General features: G+C 40.8%; 1 protein-coding gene across 3 annotated transcripts; it reads left to right on the top strand.

The window, feature by feature from the left end:
* The first annotated feature begins 1,837 nt into the window (after positions 1 to 1,837).
* On the top strand, positions 1,838 to 17,966 carry PRDX4 (peroxiredoxin 4). 3 transcript variants are annotated; one of them, XM_059883284.1, is made up of 7 exons: positions 1,838 to 2,279; positions 8,832 to 8,949; positions 13,092 to 13,208; positions 13,901 to 14,023; positions 15,836 to 15,966; positions 16,929 to 16,963; positions 17,856 to 17,966. In XM_059883284.1, exons 1-7 carry the CDS (start codon positions 2,072 to 2,074, stop codon positions 17,904 to 17,906), a joined length of 783 nt encoding a protein of 260 aa, XP_059739267.1. In that variant the 5' UTR covers positions 1,838 to 2,071; the 3' UTR covers positions 17,907 to 17,966.
* The last annotated feature ends 819 nt before the right edge of the window (positions 17,967 to 18,785 follow it).

The raw sequence follows: 18,785 nt of genomic DNA, 5'->3' as shown, positions 1-18,785 counted from the left end.
GAGTGAGTTTGTTTCCCAGAACGCGTGGCTACAACAACTGAACTACATATACACTTAGAAAGGTTAAAACAGTATTATGCTATGTATACTTCATCACAAGAAAAAAGGAATGAAGTACCAATACATGCTACAACAGAGATGAACCCTACAAACATACTTAAATGAAAGAAGCCAGACACAAAAGGACACATGCAAGATTCCATTTATATGAAATGTCCAGAACAGGCAAATCCATACAGAGAGAAAATAGATTAGTCATAGCCAGGACCTAGGGGGAAGGGAGAAATTAACCACTAACAAGAATGAGGTTTCTTTTTTGGGGTGATGGAAATGTTTTCAAATTAGATAGTGGTGAGCACAAAGTACAACAATACTAACAACCACTGAATTTATTATGCATTTTTAAAGGATAAATTATATGTTTAGTGAATTTTATCTCAAAACAATTTTTAGACAGTAAGTCTTCCCCCAGGCTGAGGAATGTAAATCCAAGATAGAAACTATCCTTTTTATGACCTTGACTCAGAAGTCATAAGCATTCCTCCTGTTGTATGCATTAGAAGTGAGTCCCTAAAAAAAAAAAAAAAGTGAGTCGTTAAACAAATATCATATAGTAATGCATGTATATGGAATCTAGAAAAAATGGTACTGATGAATCTATCCGAACCTATCTGCAGTGCAGGAATAGACACAGGGAGAACGAACTTGTGGACATAGGCGGGGGGCGGGGGTGAGAGAGGAGAGGGTGGGATGAATTGAGAGTGTAACATTGACATATATACACTACCACGTGTAAAATAGATAGGTAGATAGTGGAAAGCTGCTGTGTGACATGGGGCACTCAGCTCAGTGCCCTATGATGACCTAGAAGGGTGGGACGGGGGGAATGGGGTAGGATGCTCAAGAGGGAGGGGACATAGGTATACTCACAGCTGATTCACACTGTTGTACAGCAGAAACCAAACAGCATTGTAAAGCAATTATCCTCCAATTAAAAAATGTTTCTGAGATTAAAAAGAAAAAAGAAAGAAATGAGCCCCTAAGTCTGACTGATGTTCCAAGTCAGGTTTTACACTTTTATCATGAAACTCCTATCATTTCAGTTTCACAACATGGGGAAGGTATTAACAACTCCCATCTACAGATGAAACTCAGGCTCCCCAAAGTTAAGTTCATTTCCCCAGGCCACAAGGCCAATAGGTGGCAAAGCTTAGATTGGAACCTAAATACAGCTAAATCCACAACTTGTGCTCTTAACCTCCATCAGTGGTGGTTCTTAACCAGATACATCATTTGTGAAACCATACACGGTTGAGAACCAGCCCCCTCAACATCACTTAAAGCAGCAGTCCTCAACCTTTTTGGCACCAGGGACCAGTTTTGTGGAAGATAATTTTTCCACAGACCAGGTGTTGGGGGATGGTTTCAAAATGATTCAAGCACATTACATTTATTGTTCACTTTATTTCTATTACTATTACATCAGCTCCACCTCAGATTATCAGGCATTAGATTCCCAAGGTTGGGGACCCCTGATTTAAATCATCATTTCTGGGGCTTGGTCTGTACACTCAAATGTCTTTAAGCTCACCAGGTGTTTCTCTATACACAGACTCACCTCACTGTCTGATGGTTTTGTATTATTAACACGGGCAGCTGATGTCAGCTGGATGGTGAGTGCCTTGGGGCATGGCCCCACCCCAAGCCTCCTTGTGACTGCCACTCTGACAGCACAATGTCTACCCACGGGTGGCAGGTCATCATTGGACAGAAGGATTCAGAGCAACTGCCACCCAGAATGTCAGCTACCAGGGGGTTCCGGTGAGGGGAGCACAGTTTGTGGCTGAGAGCTGGCCTACCTGGCCACTCTTGCCAGTGGGCAGGAGGTTCACTGGGGCCCCCTTTGGTGGGCAGCCCTTGTTGCCAACTTGGGCACCTCAGCTCAGGCCATAACAGAGGTGTCAGGAAATAACACTATCCCCGAGCTTTCTCTCCCAGTTCCTAAATTAAGAGAGCCAGCTCAAGGCCTAGAATTCACTAAGGCTGTGTGGCTGTTTGCCCAACAGTCAGCATGGATCACCGAAGCCGACCTCGGGGCATTGGTCTGAGCCGAGTCCCTGGAACTCAGCCCCGAATTCCTCGGGCCCCAGTCCCCTTCCATGTGGAACAGGAGGCCAGAGGAGAAGATGAATGGGAGGTTCGAGAGCTACCTCGTCCCAGAACGCCTACTCCTATCAACAGGCCACTGCAAAGTGAAGAAATGACAGACAACGTTATGGGTAAGGACATGCTCCCCTATAACCCCCTCTACCACCCTCAGAAAAAGAGAGGTGACTTCCTCCTTTGCCCACAGGAAACAGGTCAGGAAACAAAAAGCAGAGCATATAATGGGTGGGACTGGGGAGAGGGATGAGTTTGTTTCCTATTTGCCTCAAAAGGTTGTCTGGAGGGGTACAATATTCAGCAACCTTAAACTATGACAGGCTATCAGGAACATAAGATGCTATTTACAAAATCAAGTGTATACAATAGCAAATGCTCAGCTGCACCAGGTGCCTTGGGAATCCACATAGATTTTGACCCCAGGGAGCAGACAGTCTGGGGAAACAGAAACTGCTGGATGGCTTTTGCGGGATTCAGAAAGATGACAAGAGCTCACAGGAAAATAGAAGGGGGACATAAAAGCTACCCATGGCTTCCCTCTTTCTAGTGTGCATGCTGTGTGTCTCCCCTCAGTTCTCATCTGCCATCTTAGCTAATAGGTGAGTGATGGGGTTACTTGTCAGAAGATGGAACAATACCATGCCTGGGAGAAAGGGTTTTGTGGGAACTTAGCAAGTCTTGATTTTAAAAGAGTAATACACACCTTGAGACTGTGACTCAAGTCACAGTCTTTGACTTGAGACTCAAATCACCAAACTGTGACTTTTCTACTTGAGTTTCTTCTTTCCCACTGAAAGATAATAATTGAACTCAAGATACTGCTTTTCCGTTAGACCTTTCTTCTCCAAATTCTGCCAGGACTTAAAAGGGCTTACAACTGGAGTCATGGTGCCAGTTCACCCAGCTCACTGCAGGAAAAGGAGAATAAGTATCTGTTGTGAAGTGAAAGTTGCTCAGTAGTGTCTGACTCTTTGTGACCCCATGGACTATACAGTCCATGGAATTCTCCAGGCCAGAATACTGGAGTGGGTAGCCTTTCCCTTCTCCAGGGGATCTTCCCAACCCAGGGATCGAACTCAGGTCTGCCACCTTGCAGGCGGATTCTATACCAGCTGAGCCACCAGGGAAGCCCTAAGTATCTGTTAGAGGTATAAAATCAGCTTCCTAGCTGGCTCAGTGATAAAGAATTCGCCTGCCAGTGCAGGAGACGTGGGTCCTATCCCTAGGTAGGGCATATTCCCTGGAGGAGGAAATAGCAGCCCATTCCAACATTCTTGCCTGGGACAAGAATTCTGTCCATGGACAGAGGAGCCTAGCAGGCGACAGTCCATAGGGTCACAAAGAGTCTGACACGACTGTGCAACTGAGTGTATGCGCGCGCGCACAACACACACACACACACACACACACACACACACACACACACACAGGCATAAAATTTCAAAGGCAGAAAGGTTACTTTGTGGGGGGTGACGGATAGTAGTGAGGCTCCCGTAGAAGAGATGTGCGCGGAAGAATAAGAGGATCTAAAACAGTGCTGACCAGTCCGCCTGCAATGACGGGAGCGCAGGCTCCCTCAAAGCTTTGTGGAAGAGATAGGTCTGGAAAGATGAGGAGCACCTAAAACACTGCTGAGGGCGAACAGGAATGGCTGGGAGAGGGGAGGGTGGTCTAGGAGGGCAGGAGACCCGCCGCGGCCGTCACAAAATCACAAAACCAAGTCGGGCTTCGCTGTGCGGCTCCGCTGAGCACCCTGGGCTTGCCTGCAGGGCGCAGGCGCAAATGCCTCCAGGGGAGGTTGGAGAGTCGCGAGAAGGGGCTGACAGATTGTAGGGGCCAAGGGCCTTCAGCACCTAGCCCATTGCTCTTTCAGGGTCCTATAATGGGCAGAACTAGTTTGGAAAGGGTTGTCACAGGGAGTAAGGATATAAAATGTGAAAGCAACTTAAAACTGATTGGCAGTTGGGAACATTAGGTGTAATTCACAAAATCAAAAGCTTACAATGGCAAATGCCCACCTTGTGCCAGGTGTCTTGGGAAACAAAGCTGAATTCCACATCGATTTTGACCCCCAAGGAGCTGACAGTCTAACAGAGGAAAGAGAAACTGTCGGATGGTTTCTGTGGGATTCAGAAAGATGACAAGAGCTCGCAGGAGACTAGAAGGGACCCCGGGGGCGGGGGGGAGGGGCATAAAGAGTGCAGAAGACTCCTGTAAGATGATGGGGTAATTGTCAGACGATGGAACTATACTGCGCCAGAAGAAAGTTTGGTTTTCTGGGAACTTTTCAAGTTAAAGAATAAGACACCTTTGAGGCAGGCTTACGTCACCAAACTGCCTGTTTGCCTTGCCTGCTGGAGAAGAAATAAATGCTTAGGCCTTTCTTCTCCAAGTTTTCCCAGGATTTACAAACTTACAAGGGCTTCAACTAGGGGTGGAGGTGAGGGGAGTCGTGGCGTTGTTGGCAGATCACTTCAAGGAAAAAAACAGTACCTGTTAGAAGTATAAAGTGCAAGCCATTCAGAGATAAGTTCGTTTCACTTTTTTTGCGGGGGGGAATGGTGTGCAGTGATGAGGCTTTGTGGAAGAGACGAGCGTAAAAGGATGTCTAAAGACGTGTGAGAGAGGGAACGCGTGAGGCCAGTCACGGCCGCTGTCGCTTCTCAGAGTTAGGCAAAGCGCCCTGCCTGGGCCCGCCCCAGGGCGCATGCGCAAACGCGCGCAAGGGGGATGAGTGGGCGGGGCTGGAAACCACGTGGCTGGGCCGGCTCCCGCCCGGGAAGCGGGCGACAGGGGGAGCGAAGGGGCGGGGGAGTGAGGAGGCGGGGCTGGTCTCGCGAGGCCGCGCTTGGGCTCTAACGAGCGTTGAGCGCGCGGTTGTAGCTGCCTGGCGGCGGGAGAAGTAGCGTTCGAGCCAAGGGACGTGCGACTACACTCGCGTGGTCATGGAGGCGCCGCCGCCGCCGCCGCCGCTACCCGCGACGACTCTGGCCCCTGGCCGGAGCCGAAAGCTCCTGCTACTACCTCTGCTGCTGTTCTTGCTGCGGGCCGAAGCTGTGCGGGGCTTCGAGGCGGAGGAGAGGCCCCGAACCCGCGAAGAGGAGTGCCACTTCTACGCGGGTGGCCAAGTGTACCCGGGAGAGGTGTCCCGGGTTTCGGTCGCCGAACACTCCCTGCACCTCAGCAAAGCCAAAAGTAGGTGGTGCCCCGCCACGGCGGGGTGACCGGTGGCTCCCGGAGGTGGGGAGGGCCAGGGGACACGTGTACCCTGGTTACGGTGGCTACCCGGGGGCCTGGCTTGGGCGGCACCTCCTGGGCTACCTCCGGTCCTGAAGGGGGAGCTTGGTTCTCCTGGGGGGTGAGGGGATGGAGGGGGTTCCAGAGGTGTGAAGAAAGGGGTGGGTTCCACTGATCAGATTTTGGAGGAAGTAGTGGTTACCCCAAAAGCCGCAGATGAGGGAGATGGTGGCCCTGGTCCTGGGCTTGCAGGCGACGAGGATGTTGTGCAAACTAGAACACTTCCTCAAACATCGCCAAGTGCCTGCAGCGCATCGCGTCTGTTTTCAAGTACGATTTCGGAGAATAATGCGCTGATAAGTTGAATAACGATTCACAAAAAGTTTGGATAAACAGAAAAGTGGCTAAACAACGTTTAGCTCAGGAGACCAAACGTTTCATTTTGTTGTTGTTGCATCTTACAAAGAAAACTATTAAAAGCCACCTTCCCAGAGACCTTTAGAGTTAATGGGCATCCTTTGTTTCTCAGAAATGAAGAGCTTGTTACAGGGTGTATTTTGGAGGCTCTTTGTAGGGAAATGCGGAAAAGGAGGTTAGAAGTAATGCATTTGGGTTGATGATAAACCTCGTGGCAAATTTGTGTCCTGCCAGTTTGGCTTTTGATTATTTGCATTTCTGTCCAGTGTACACAACTAATGGCCACTTTCAGAAAAGACACGTCAGACTAAGTGAATACTGAGAAAATTGTGGCCTGCTGCATCTGGATGTTAAGATCAGCCAAAAAGAAGTGGGTAGGGGCTAAAGGATAAAGAGTGTCCCTTGCTTGCTTTTAAATAACCTGCTTTTCCTGCTGACCATCTGGCATTCTGAAGATGTGTGTTTGGCTTTTGTGGTCCAGTTACAGCATGTTCCTTGCCCATGTTCAGTGAAAAAAAGCAGTGCTTCACAGTTATGAATCCCCAGTGTTAAATGGAATGTTGATATGCCTTAGGATGGAGTGGGAGTGATAAATGAGAAAAACGGTTTTGCCTCCTCAAACATCTGCAGTTCTTTCCTACTGCAAGTTATCTTTAGGTTTTTGTTTTTTAAAAAGCTAGTGTTGCACTTTCAAAATCATTATTTCCAAGTCTCATTGCTTTTACTTGCCTCGAAAGATATTTTGAAATATGGCAGCCAGTTAAGTGTTTACTGGCATTACATATATTTCCTATAACGTGCCATCCAAGTCTGCTCATGGAAGCTAATGGTAATAATAAGATTTCCCTCTACCAGCAGACCTTTTCAAATTTTAGGTATTTGCTACATTTCTCTCATGTGTAGGCTCATCTAGAATTACAGGAGCAAGGACCTTCACTCAAAACAGAATATTATGGAGCTATTAAGTTCATACTTTCAGATAATTTTTAGTAACATGAAAAATTATTCATGATCTAATGCTTCCTTTTTTCACAAGTGGGATGCAACAAGATCCAAATTTGTGTTTAAAAACTAGGAGGAAGGACATCAAAATGTTAACAGTAGTTAAACAGATGGGTTATGGGGAAAGGGAATTTAAATATACTTCATACTCCTCTCCTTTTGCTTTGTTAATTATATGATTTGTATTTGGTACAATTTTTGGTTTTTGTTTTTTGGGGGTTTTTTTGTAAGAATATTATTTTTTTCTTTTTCTTTTAATTGGCGGCCAATTACAATATTGTGGTAGTTTTGCCATACATTCACATGAATCAGCCATGGGTGTACATGTGTTCCCCATCCTGACATGCGAGTGGTTGCTTTGGGAATTCCATTTATAGATCTTAGCAAACTGCATTCTCTTTGCTCTATAAACTGATGACAGTTTTTTTTTAACTAACACTGCAGTTCGTAAATCAAGAACCCAAAATTTCTCTCCCCAAAAAAGAAAAAGAAAGCCATATCTAGGTACAGTCAAGGATATGAAGGCATGCCTTTCCACCACCTTGCCAAGATTGTTACCATTTAACAAACCTTTACCAATTTGTTAAGCCTAATAATGATAATAAAGCATTCCATCAGTGTCGATAAAAAAGAAAGAACCCAAAAATCAAGATTTTCAGAGCAAACTTTTTCAGTTTTATTGCTTTTCCCAATATGCTAAAATCACTATGGACTATCATTGTAACACATTATTACAACTATAACCTCACACTTGAGTAGTATTTTTAAGTAATATATATAAAGCATATGTAGTTCCATATCCTTCTGCTATCTAATTCTCCCTCCTGGCCTTTACCTAATCAGATCAGGATGTTTTTGTGAGGTAGGCTGCTGGCTCAAGATAAGTAATCAACTGTTATACATTAACTCCACAGAGAAATTAATCGTAAGTGTGTCTCTATTTTCAGAGTTATCAAAAATGCTGGCTGCTATACAAAATATAATAAATGCTATTATAAGCCTTACTTTCTAGGAACCTTAGTCAAACTTGGAAGCAAGTATTGACGTTAATGTATGTAATGGTTCTGAAAGTTTAAGTGCTATCTAAATGTGTTAACAGAATATCAAGGTACATTATTATCAGAGCATGTTGGCTAGACTTCCAAGCATACCCTGACAAGACAGCAGCATGAACTATTCAATTTCCATTAGGTCACTTGTTCAAGAGGGTCTCCTCTTTCAAAGCCTGGAAAATAATCCTATGGTCTAGGATTTTACACTTCTGTCCTGACATATTTGCAGATTTCCTATTCCTTGAACGTAGCAGCAGGTCCTCCATGTATATTCAAGAAACTGGACAAACACTTAAATTAATACATCTGGAAGACTGCCATTAGAGAACGGAAAATCTAATTATTTGAAATGTGGCAAGCTGATTAACTTGGAGGAACTATAATGAAGTATCCTGTAGGGTTTAGTGCAGGGATAGAATGTAGGGGGTCTGTGAGCATGAATAGGAAAAAGAATCTTTATTTTCACTAATCTCCAGCTGAAATATAGCAGTTCTTTCCATTATGAACATCAGCAACAAACCACCTTAGCCTCAGCAGTACTCATTTGTAGTTGTCGCCAAGAAGAATCGCATAGATTTCATACCATTATTACGGGTGCTGCAGGTATCCTGAAACATCATTTACACTCATCACAATCTTGAGTAGTTACTAGATCACCGCCAGGTCTTGGAGTTTTAAAGTGTTAAGAAAAAGGACACGAATATTAATATATCACCAGTTTTTTTTTTATAGTTTTGATGATTGCATTTCAATGTAATTTATTTCCTTTGAAATTCTAAATATGCTAAATATTTTATGCATTCAGTAACCCTGCAGAAGTCCATCTGCATCACCAGACTGCTAAAAGAGGTCCAAAGATTCCCTCCAAAACCTTGGGTTTAGTGATGTCCTAAAGATGTCCTTCTGTCATCCCACCAACCTTCCCGTCGTTTAAGAACATCATATGTTTTTCTTTCTTAGTTTCCAAGCCAGCACCTTATTGGGAAGGAACAGCTGTGATAAATGGAGAATTTAAGGAGCTCAAGTTAACTGATTATCGTGGGAAGTACCTGGTTTTTTTCTTCTACCCACTTGATTTGTAAGTAATCCATATCATAGCAGCTAGTAATACCTCAGTCATTATTAATCTTTGCTCAGGAGCATCATGTAGTTAGAAATTTCTTAGCACTTGTTCGTAAAGGGCAACCTGAGGTGAGTTTTTTTCAAGAAGGTAATATCTTGAATATATTTCAGAATCATAAGTGTTTGATTGTGTTAATGTAATGTAATCATTAGACAAAAGCCACAGTTATATTCATTAAACTCTACTTACTAAGGCAAGAAAATGGACTGAGAATATTTTAGAAACCATTTAAATAGCAAGACTTAGGCCACAAATCTGTTTCTCTGTTAACGTGAATATTTATAAGGCTTTTTATCTGGTGATACCATTTAACTTTGGTTTTATTATTTTTGTTCTTTGCTGCATGTTACTTTCCTGTGATTTGAACATTTTCCTGAAAATATTGGATATGTTTAAGGAATAACACCTATTAACATAAAGTATGATTATGGAGGGGGTTCTCTTTAACTCTGACAGAGCTTTTATAGGTAGAAAGTTGACTCAAAGTAAAGATTCTTGGAGTTTTAGTCACACTGAGGATTTAATTTTAAATTTTTCAAATTCCATGAAAATGAAAAGAATACCAAAGAGAGTTAGCAAAACTTTGATCTTTTCTGTTTGAATATGTTTTTTGGTTACAAAAAGTAAATAGATTATTCTGTCTGTGCCACTGTATACTAAGTTCCTTTCTCCATTAGGAGTAATCTAGAACTATGTAAATATATTTTAAATTTGTAGGGAGGGTATACTTAAGCTCATATCTTTATGTCTATAGACCAGGGGCAGCAAACTTCTTCTGTACAGGGCCAGATAGTAAAAATTTTAGTCTTGAAGTGATCTTCATTGCAACTACTCAACTTTGCCATTATAGCACAAAATCAGATCAGATCAGTCGCTCAGTCGTGTCCGACTCTTTGCGACCCCATGAATTGCAGCACGCCAGGCCTCCCTGTCCATACCAACTCCCAGAGTTCACTGAGACATCCATCGAGTCAGTGATGCCATCCAGCCATCTCATCCTCTGTCGTCCCCTTCTCTTCCTGCCCCCAATCCCTCCCAGCATCAGAGTCTTTTCCAACTCTTCGCATGAGGTGGCCAAAGTACTGGAGTTTCAGCTTTAGTATCATTCCTTCCAAAGAAATCCCAGGGCTGATCTCCTTCAGAATGGACTGGTTGGATCTCCTTGGAGTCCAAGGGGCTCTCAAGAGTCTTCTCCAACACCACAGTTCAAAAGCATCAATTCTTCGGCACTCAGCCTTCTTCACAGTCCAACTCTCACATCCATACATGACCACAGGAAAAACCATAGCCTTGACTAGACGGACTTTTGTTGGCAAAATAATGTCTCTGCTTTTGAACATGCTATCTAGGTTGGTCATAACTTTCCTTCCAAGGAGTAAGCGTCTTTTAATTTCATGGCTGCAGTCACCATCTGCAGTGATTTTGGAGCCCAGAAAAATAAAGTCTGACACTGTTTCCACTGTTTCTCCATCTATTTCCCATGAAGTGGTGGGACCGGATACCATGATCTTCGTTTTCTGAATGTTGAGCTTTAAGCCAACTTTTTCACTTTCCACTTTCACTTTCATCAAGAGGCTTTTGAGTTCCTCTTCACTTTCTGCCATAAGGGTGGTGTCATCTACATATGTGACGTTATTGATATTTCTCCCGGCAATCTTGATTCCAGCTTGTGTTTCTTCCAGTCCAGCGTTTCTCATGATGTACTCTGCATATAAGTTAAATAAACAGGGTGACAATATACAGCCTTGACGAACTTCTTTTCCTATTTGGAACCAGTCTGTTGTTCATGTCCAGTTCTAACTGTTGCTTCCTGACCTGCATACAGATTTCTCAAGAGGCAGGTCAGGTGTTCTGGTATTCCCATCTCTTTCAGAATTTTCCACAGTTTATTGTGATCCACACAGTCAAAGGCTTTGGCATAGTCAATAAAGCAGAAATAGATGTTTTTCTGGAACTCTCTTGCTTTTTCGATGATCCAGCGGATGTTGGCAATTTGATCTCTGGTTCCTCTGCCTTTTCTAAAACCAGCTTGAACATCAGGAATTTCACAGTTCACGTATTGCTGAAGCCTGGCTTGGAGAATTTTGAGTATTACTTTACTAGCGTGTGAGATGAGTGCAATTGTGTGGTAGTTTGAGCACTCTTTGGCATTGCCTTTCTTCGGGATTGGAATGAAAACTGACCTCTTCCAGTCCTGTGGCCACTGGTGAGTTTTCCAAATTTGCTGGCATATTGAGTGCAGCACTTTCACAGCATCATCTTTCAGGATTTGGAATAGCTCAACTGGAATTCCATCACCTCCACTAGCTTTGTTCGTAGTGATGCTTTCTAAGGCCCACTTGACTTCACATTCCAGGATGTCTGGCTCTAGGTCAGTGATCACACCATCGTGATTATCTGGGTCGTGAAGATCTTTTTTGTACAGTTCTTCTGTGTATTCTTGCCATCTCTTCTTAATATCTTCTGCTTCTGTTAGGTCCATACCATTTCTGTCCTTTATCAAGCTCATCTTTGCATGAAATGTTCCTTTGGTATCTCTGATTTTCTTGAAGCGATCCCTAGTCTTTCCCATTCTGTTGTTTTCCTCTATTTCTTTGCACTGATCGCTGAAGAAGGCTTTCTTATCTCTTCTTGCTATTCTTTGGAACTCTGCATTCAGATGTTTATATCTTTCCTTTTCTCCTTCGCTTTAGCCACAGACAATAATAAAGGGGTTTAATACTCCATTGAAAGTTTATACAAAAACGATAAGCTAGATTTTGGCCTGTGGGCTGAAGTTTGCTGACTCCTACTCTAATCCAAACAGAATTCTCATAAAAACGTGTACATTGAGACTGAAACAAACCATGACTCTGCATAACATGTAATCTTTTAAATTAGTAAGAACTTCCTTCTTTCTAATCAATTGTACTATGGCTTGATTAACTAAAATGTGTACTATAACTTCTAATAGAAACCCGAAGTAGAGATTTTAATGTATATAAAATGATAGGCCTTCTAAATTCATGTTGCTGTAAAACCAAAAAGCAGCACACATATTAAATATATATGATGCTAAACCTGAATTTTGAAATTAGCCTAACATAGCAGACCGGGAGTTGGTGATGGACAGGGAGGCCTGGCGTCCTGCGATTCACGGGGTCACAAAGAGTCGAACAGGACTGAGCGACTGAACTGAACTGAGCAGACAAATAAGCTATTTCTCCAGTATTACTTAAAACTCCCTAATGAACAAGACATATCTAATTAGAGCATGATGTTAGCAATGGTCTTCTGGAGCAAGGAGCTAAGAGAGCTTCTGCTGTATGCATGTAATGCCAGCCAAACTGGACCTGGTTAGAGAAAGAAGAATCCTGGGACATTTCCCACAGTCTGCAAGGAAGAAAACCAGATATGTAACCCTTCGGGTTTCTGCCAAAATTTTTATGTTGGGCCAGTAAGAGAAGGAAATGGCAACCCTCTCCAGTATTCTTGCCTGGAGAATCCCACGCACAGAAGAGCCTGGTGGGCTACAATCCATGGGGTCGCAAAGAGTCAGACATGACTGAGCAACTAACACACACACAGTATATCTCTAGGTAACATTTCTTGGGATAACAGAAAGGAGGACAAGGGCCAATCATTCTTACCTTTTGGAAAATATTAAAAGTTCATTTTATAGGCCAGATTTCCAAAGATATAATCTGGATTAAAACTGTCTTCTTGTATATGGCAGTCCTCCACTCCAACAACTGAAACGAAAAGCCTATATTGAACTGTGGTCAGAATCTGTCCCCTAAGTCTACGTTTTTCAAACTTTCTTGACCATGACACACAGAATGAAGTCCATCTTTCATTGCTGCCCTATATACTTACACATTAACATTCAGTCTGTATGCACCAATATAAAGTTTATCAAGACATAATTAAGAACTCTATATTTTTTAATTAAATAATTTGATCCAGTGACCATTTTTTAGACTACTCCATCTTGAGAAGGTTCATATATAAAATTGTTCTTAATGTGCATTTTTATATACTAAAGTGTTTATAAAAACAAAATCATTTGAAACTAAGTATATGTGTATTTTGAGAATAATGATTTTTTTTTATTTCAGCACTTTTGTGTGTCCAACTGAAATCATCGCCTTTGGTGATAGAATTGACGAATTCAGATCAATCAACACTGAAGTGGTAGCATGCTCTGTTGATTCACAGTTCACCCATTTGGCCTGGTCAGTATCTTAAACTTAACATTTATAGGGAAAGAATAGACATACTCTTAAATTATGGGCAGACAACTCTTAACATGACAGGAATATAGTTATTTATCAGACAGTTCAGGAATAAATTTATCTGAGAGCTGCTAGTTCAATGAAAGTACGGTAAAAATGTTTAAAGATTTTATAGAACATTTCAATTTTGGAAACAGTTCAATTCAAAAGATATAGGGACTTCCCTGGCAGTCCAGTGCTGAGGAATTCACCTTCCAGTGCAGAGGGTGGCCGTTTATTTGCTGCTCAGGGAGCTAAGACTCCACATGCCTCACAGCCAAAAACCCAAAACATAAACAACAGAAACGATATTGTAACAAATTCAATAAAGATTTTTAAAATGCTCAGTACCAAATAATTATTTTTAGAAGATGAAATATCCACAGCAAAAACCACTGAATTCTATGATTATGATGATAAATTGGATAACCTTAATCTGGAGAAATAATTTTTTATATTTACTTTCTAAGAAGCAATGATTAAATAATTTTTAATTCATTAAACATGAAAAGATGTTCCACCTAATTGCAAAAAATTTAAAAGTAAAATGACAAGAGATGCCATGCACATGTTTGTGTACATATGCAAGGAGTGTGGACTATTTTAATATATGCTGTTTACTTAACCCTGAAAGGCACATTTTCTGTTAACAGGATTAATACTCCTCGAAGACAAGGAGGACTTGGGTCAATAAATATTCCACTTCTTGCGGATTTGAACCATCAGATCTCAAAGGACTATGGCGTATATCTGGAAGACTCAGGCCACACTCTTAGGTACCTTTCATTAGTTGTACATGATGACAAATACAGATATATTTGTAATCCTACTTGAAATGGAATTAGAAGATACAAGGTTTGATCAAGAAAATATTTGTTCTACTTGTAAAAATGTTGTAGATACCGTTAAAAATAATTGGTGAGTGCCTGACTTAAACTATGTGAGTGTCAAAGACTGTTAGAACTGGAAAATTCTAGAGGTCTTCAGCCCTGTCCTTTTACATAAAAACAGATTCAGCATTCCAAGAACTTAGCCAAAGTGACTATAGTTAATTGCAGAACCCAGACATGAACCCAGGTCCCCAAACTCTCTGTCCATTTCTTTCTCTTGTCCAAACTGACTCAAGTAATAGTTTTTCTAAATACAAGTATAGTATTTAGCCAACCTATGCCTCTGGAGTAGGAAAAATTAAGGATATATTTTACTTAACAGCTCTCATTGAGTTACTTGAGCTAATAACTGCTGATGTAATTCTTAGGAAAAAAGGGCAGCTTCAGCTTGAAATACTTGTAATTTTCTTATAATCATATTGAATTGCTTTGCAGTGCTAATAGTTCTTTTAATGTTTTATATAAAGGTGTCAGTATTTTATAATCTTGTGTTTTTTTAGAACTGCTTTATTGAGATATAATTCACATACCATACAACTCACCCATTTAAAGCATACAATTTAGTAATTTTTAGTATTTCACAGTTGTACAACCATCACCACAATCAATGTTACAACATTTTCATTGCTCCAAAAAGAAATCCCATACCCATTAGCTGTTACTCCCCATTTTACCCAGTCCCCCTCCCCTAGCCCTACACAACCACTAATCTACTTTATGTCTTAATAGTTGCCTATTCTGGACACTTCATATAGATGGAATCCTACAGTATCTGCTCTTTTATGACTAGCGTCTTTCCCTTAGCATAATATTTTCAAGGTTCATCCATATTGAATCAATTTATCCCTGCCAAGTTTCTTTTTGTTTTGTATTTGTCAAGTCTATAATGGTTTCTGCCTAGCAATTATTATTAACTCCCAAGAATAAATATGCCACTAAAGACTGAGGCACTTTTCAAATTGAAAATTATTTGAACATTAACCAAGTAAATTATCTAATATTAGCAAGCACAGCAAATGTCTTAGTCTCATAGTCTACCAAAGAAGCAGCTCACAAAATCAAAAGAGAAAACAGAAGCTACAGTTTGCTACCAAAGAACAGGCAGATTTTGTTTTTATGTGGAGTGCGTGGCTATGAGTGTTATGGAGGCAAGATCAAAATTTCTAATCAGGCTCGCTTACTTCAAAACAGACGTGATCACCTTTTATGAGGATTTTCAATTGTGAAAGTAGTATGTGAAAGAACACAAATATGAATAGTAATTAACAATTTTACCTAAGTTTGACCAAGTTGATCTGGTCTAAGGAGACTGAGCCCTAGTAGGTTCAGAGGTTGAGTTACTCATTCAAAAAAAATTTTTAAGTATTGTAGAATAAGGCTTTGCTATGCAGTTTCATCATTTACAGTACAGTCCCAAATCTAGTACACGTGAAGATTCAACTGTTAATACTACAGTACATCTCAAAGACAAAAACAAAAATTTAATGCTACCATTTAACAGTGATAATCCCAAAATACACAGTAGATAGGTGTGGGTATAGGGGTGTGTGCATGTACATACCAGTCAAGTAGGCAGGTAGTATGCTTTTGGCTCTGTATAACATCCTTCTGTTTGAGCAGTACAGGGATTGACAGTAACTAATATTTGTCTTAACTGAGAACAAATGTCCTCATCTTTCCCATTCTTCTGTTTTACAGAGGTCTCTTCATTATTGATGACAAGGGAATCCTAAGACAGATTACTCTGAATGACCTTCCCGTGGGTAGATCCGTGGATGAGACACTACGTTTGGTTCAGGCATTCCAGTACACTGACAAACACGGAGAAGGTGCCCTTTCCTTCTGTCATAGCCTTTGGATTTTTTAGTTTAAGAGATAGCAGCATAATATGGTTTCTTACCTTAAAAGTAATTTTGATGGTTCCAGAGTCTTCTAGTTGTTTTCAAATTATTAGATCTTTTAAGCAAATCAGATTTTAATTATTAATATGAAAGTGCTTTTAACAAAATATCACTAATATATACTACCTACTGAGTAGGATAGAAAAAATATTATTTTCATAGTCTTTGGATAATCTCAGAGAAAAGTTTCTGCTACTGTAATTTTTCCTATTATATTTCTATTAACTTAAAATGTGCCAGCCAATCTGGCCATATCTAGTAATGTAGGTTTTATTTGCATGTTTTACATTATTTAATTTAGCTTTTTTCTTCAAGGTAATTCAGAAATCTTTGAAGTTATTCAGTAACACATTAGTAATCTATTAGTTCATCCTTTCACTCCAAGTTTTTGCAGTAGCCAAATGGTAAACATCAGATTCTTCTTAAAAATAGAACGTATGTTATATATTCCTTTCAAAAGTATAACTCAGTGCCTGGGTCAGGGTGCTGAAACAGTGAACCATGGCATCAGGACCAAATACTGCAGGGCACACAAAGCAAGCTTAAGGGGATGGACATTTGAGGCATTTCACTGTACCCAGACCTTTCAATTCACCAGATTCCCAAACTTTCCAACTTTACTAGAGGAACACTCAATCTGATTTCTTCTGTTATAAATGTAACTAAACATGACTGAGAAAACTGAAAAACAGCTGTCTGCTGATAAGCTCCAGGACTAAAATTTCTTGTTGCAAGCCAGTAAGCTAACAGAACTCAAGTGTTCGGTGGCCTAGAAATGTTCTAATTAATATAGGTTCTATTTTCAGTATCATTTGGAAAAAGAAAAGCTGAGAGTTGCTAGAGAGAATTGAACAGTTTTTAAACTGTCTTTTGCCAATTTTTCCTTTCAGTCTGCCCTGCTGGTTGGAAACCTGGTAGTGAAACAGTAAGTCAAGTTCATTTTTCTGTTAAGGGGATGGCTGGGGCCAAAAAGAAGCCGCCAACCCTGGGATAATCTCTGTTTGTAACAGACCTGCCTTGATTTTGTAAATGAAGTAAACATTGCTAGGCACAACTCCTAAAAGAATTACAGGCATTCTTTGGACTGTAAGGAGAGTATCTAAAACTGGGAAAGCAGAATATGGGACTTGATGCTCTGGATTTTAAAACCAAGTATTCAGAGAATTCTGTCATTTAAAAAGCAGAAGGAAGGAAGCGGTGGAGACTTGTTAAATTCAGGGCAAAGAGAAAGGTCACAAGAAAAATTTTTCAGTGTATATATTTAAAAGCTTTAGAGAAAATCTGGCTTAACTGACAATGAATCTAATGATTCTCTCCTTGTCATATGAAGGAAGACAAGACTGAAACACATTCTTTCATTTAGGGAGGCTATATAGAGTGTTTCTTTTATTTTGCAGTTTGAGATTAAAAGGTTACACCCTAGACTGCCAAAAAATCCATTTGAGCTCTCTGCCCCCTTTTCAGGTTGTAGCATACCATCACTTCATCAGCAGATTATTTTACAAATGCATTAACATCTGTAGCCATGCTCCCTTAATGTGTTTGATTTAATTAGATCAAACCTGAAGATGCCATGAAAGCCTGGTGGCGAAGAGAAGAGTTATAAGTAAGTTTGGGAGGGCTTGAGTACAGATGTTAATTCAGTAGCAGATCACCTGCCTTCTAAAATAGCTGAGATTAAAATTAGCAGGTAGGACAAATCCAGTTTTTCCTAAATATATATAATTTGACACAAGAAAATAATCTTTACCTTCTTTAGTCAAGAGATGGACAACTATTATCAGACTACTGATGATGTACATTGTCTTCTTCAACAGATAATCCCAGATCCAGCCGGAAAACTGAAGTATTTCGATAAGCTGAACTGAAAATACTTCCTCAGGTCACAATGCTTGAAACTTCTCAATAAAACTCAGTGTGTGTTACCACATTGTGTTATAGTAGTAGTTTCTCGAATAATAGAAAAATCCATGTCAGGAGCCAAAGGTACTTAGTGTCATTAGACACTGATACCAAATTCTCTATCTTTCCAAAACATGAAATGTCAGATTGACTCAAACTAGTAACAAGAGTACTAACTGACATTTACGGAGTACATGCCATGGGCCAGGCATTGTTAGGAGTTTAGGTGCATTTTTTTTTCACTTAACTCTCACAGTAACTCTTTGAGTTCTTTATTTCACAGATGAGGAAACAGCTTGCAAAGGTAGAATCAGTCTTTGAACCCAGATAGGCTAATTCTAGTTTCGGGGCCCTTTACATTCCTCTGTGGCTCACCTCTGAGGGCAGCTGGAAAGAACAGGTTGTGAGCACAGTCACCTTCCACTGTGTCTGGTAGACAGTGGACCCCAGACTCTGCTCTGTACCCAGCATAAAGCCCTTTGGTTCTCTCTTTTATCTAAATTTACATTTTCAGCTTGTACCAAAATTATAAGAAAGAAATATTTGTATTTAGTTTACAGTGGGAGTTCCCTGGTGGCCTGGTGGTTAGAATTCCAGCCTTTCCCTGCCATAGCCCGATTTCTATCCCTGGTTGGGAAACTGACATCCTGCAAGCTGCACAGCATGGCCAAAAACAAAAAAAAGACATATAGTTTAACAAAAGTTGAATCTCTAAATATAATGTAACCAGCTATTCACAAATGACCACATATAAAGCTGAACTCCAGAGCTACTTCATCACCTGAATATAGCAATGGCTTTTTTTGTAGCTTTTTTATGGCGGGGTTTCTCCAGGCTCTCAAGCA

This window comes from Bos taurus, chromosome X (genome assembly GCF_002263795.3).
Source record: "Bos taurus isolate L1 Dominette 01449 registration number 42190680 breed Hereford chromosome X, ARS-UCD2.0, whole genome shotgun sequence".
Lineage (NCBI taxonomy): Eukaryota > Metazoa > Chordata > Mammalia > Artiodactyla > Bovidae > Bos > Bos taurus.
This window is presented reverse-complemented; position numbering and strand designations above follow the sequence as displayed.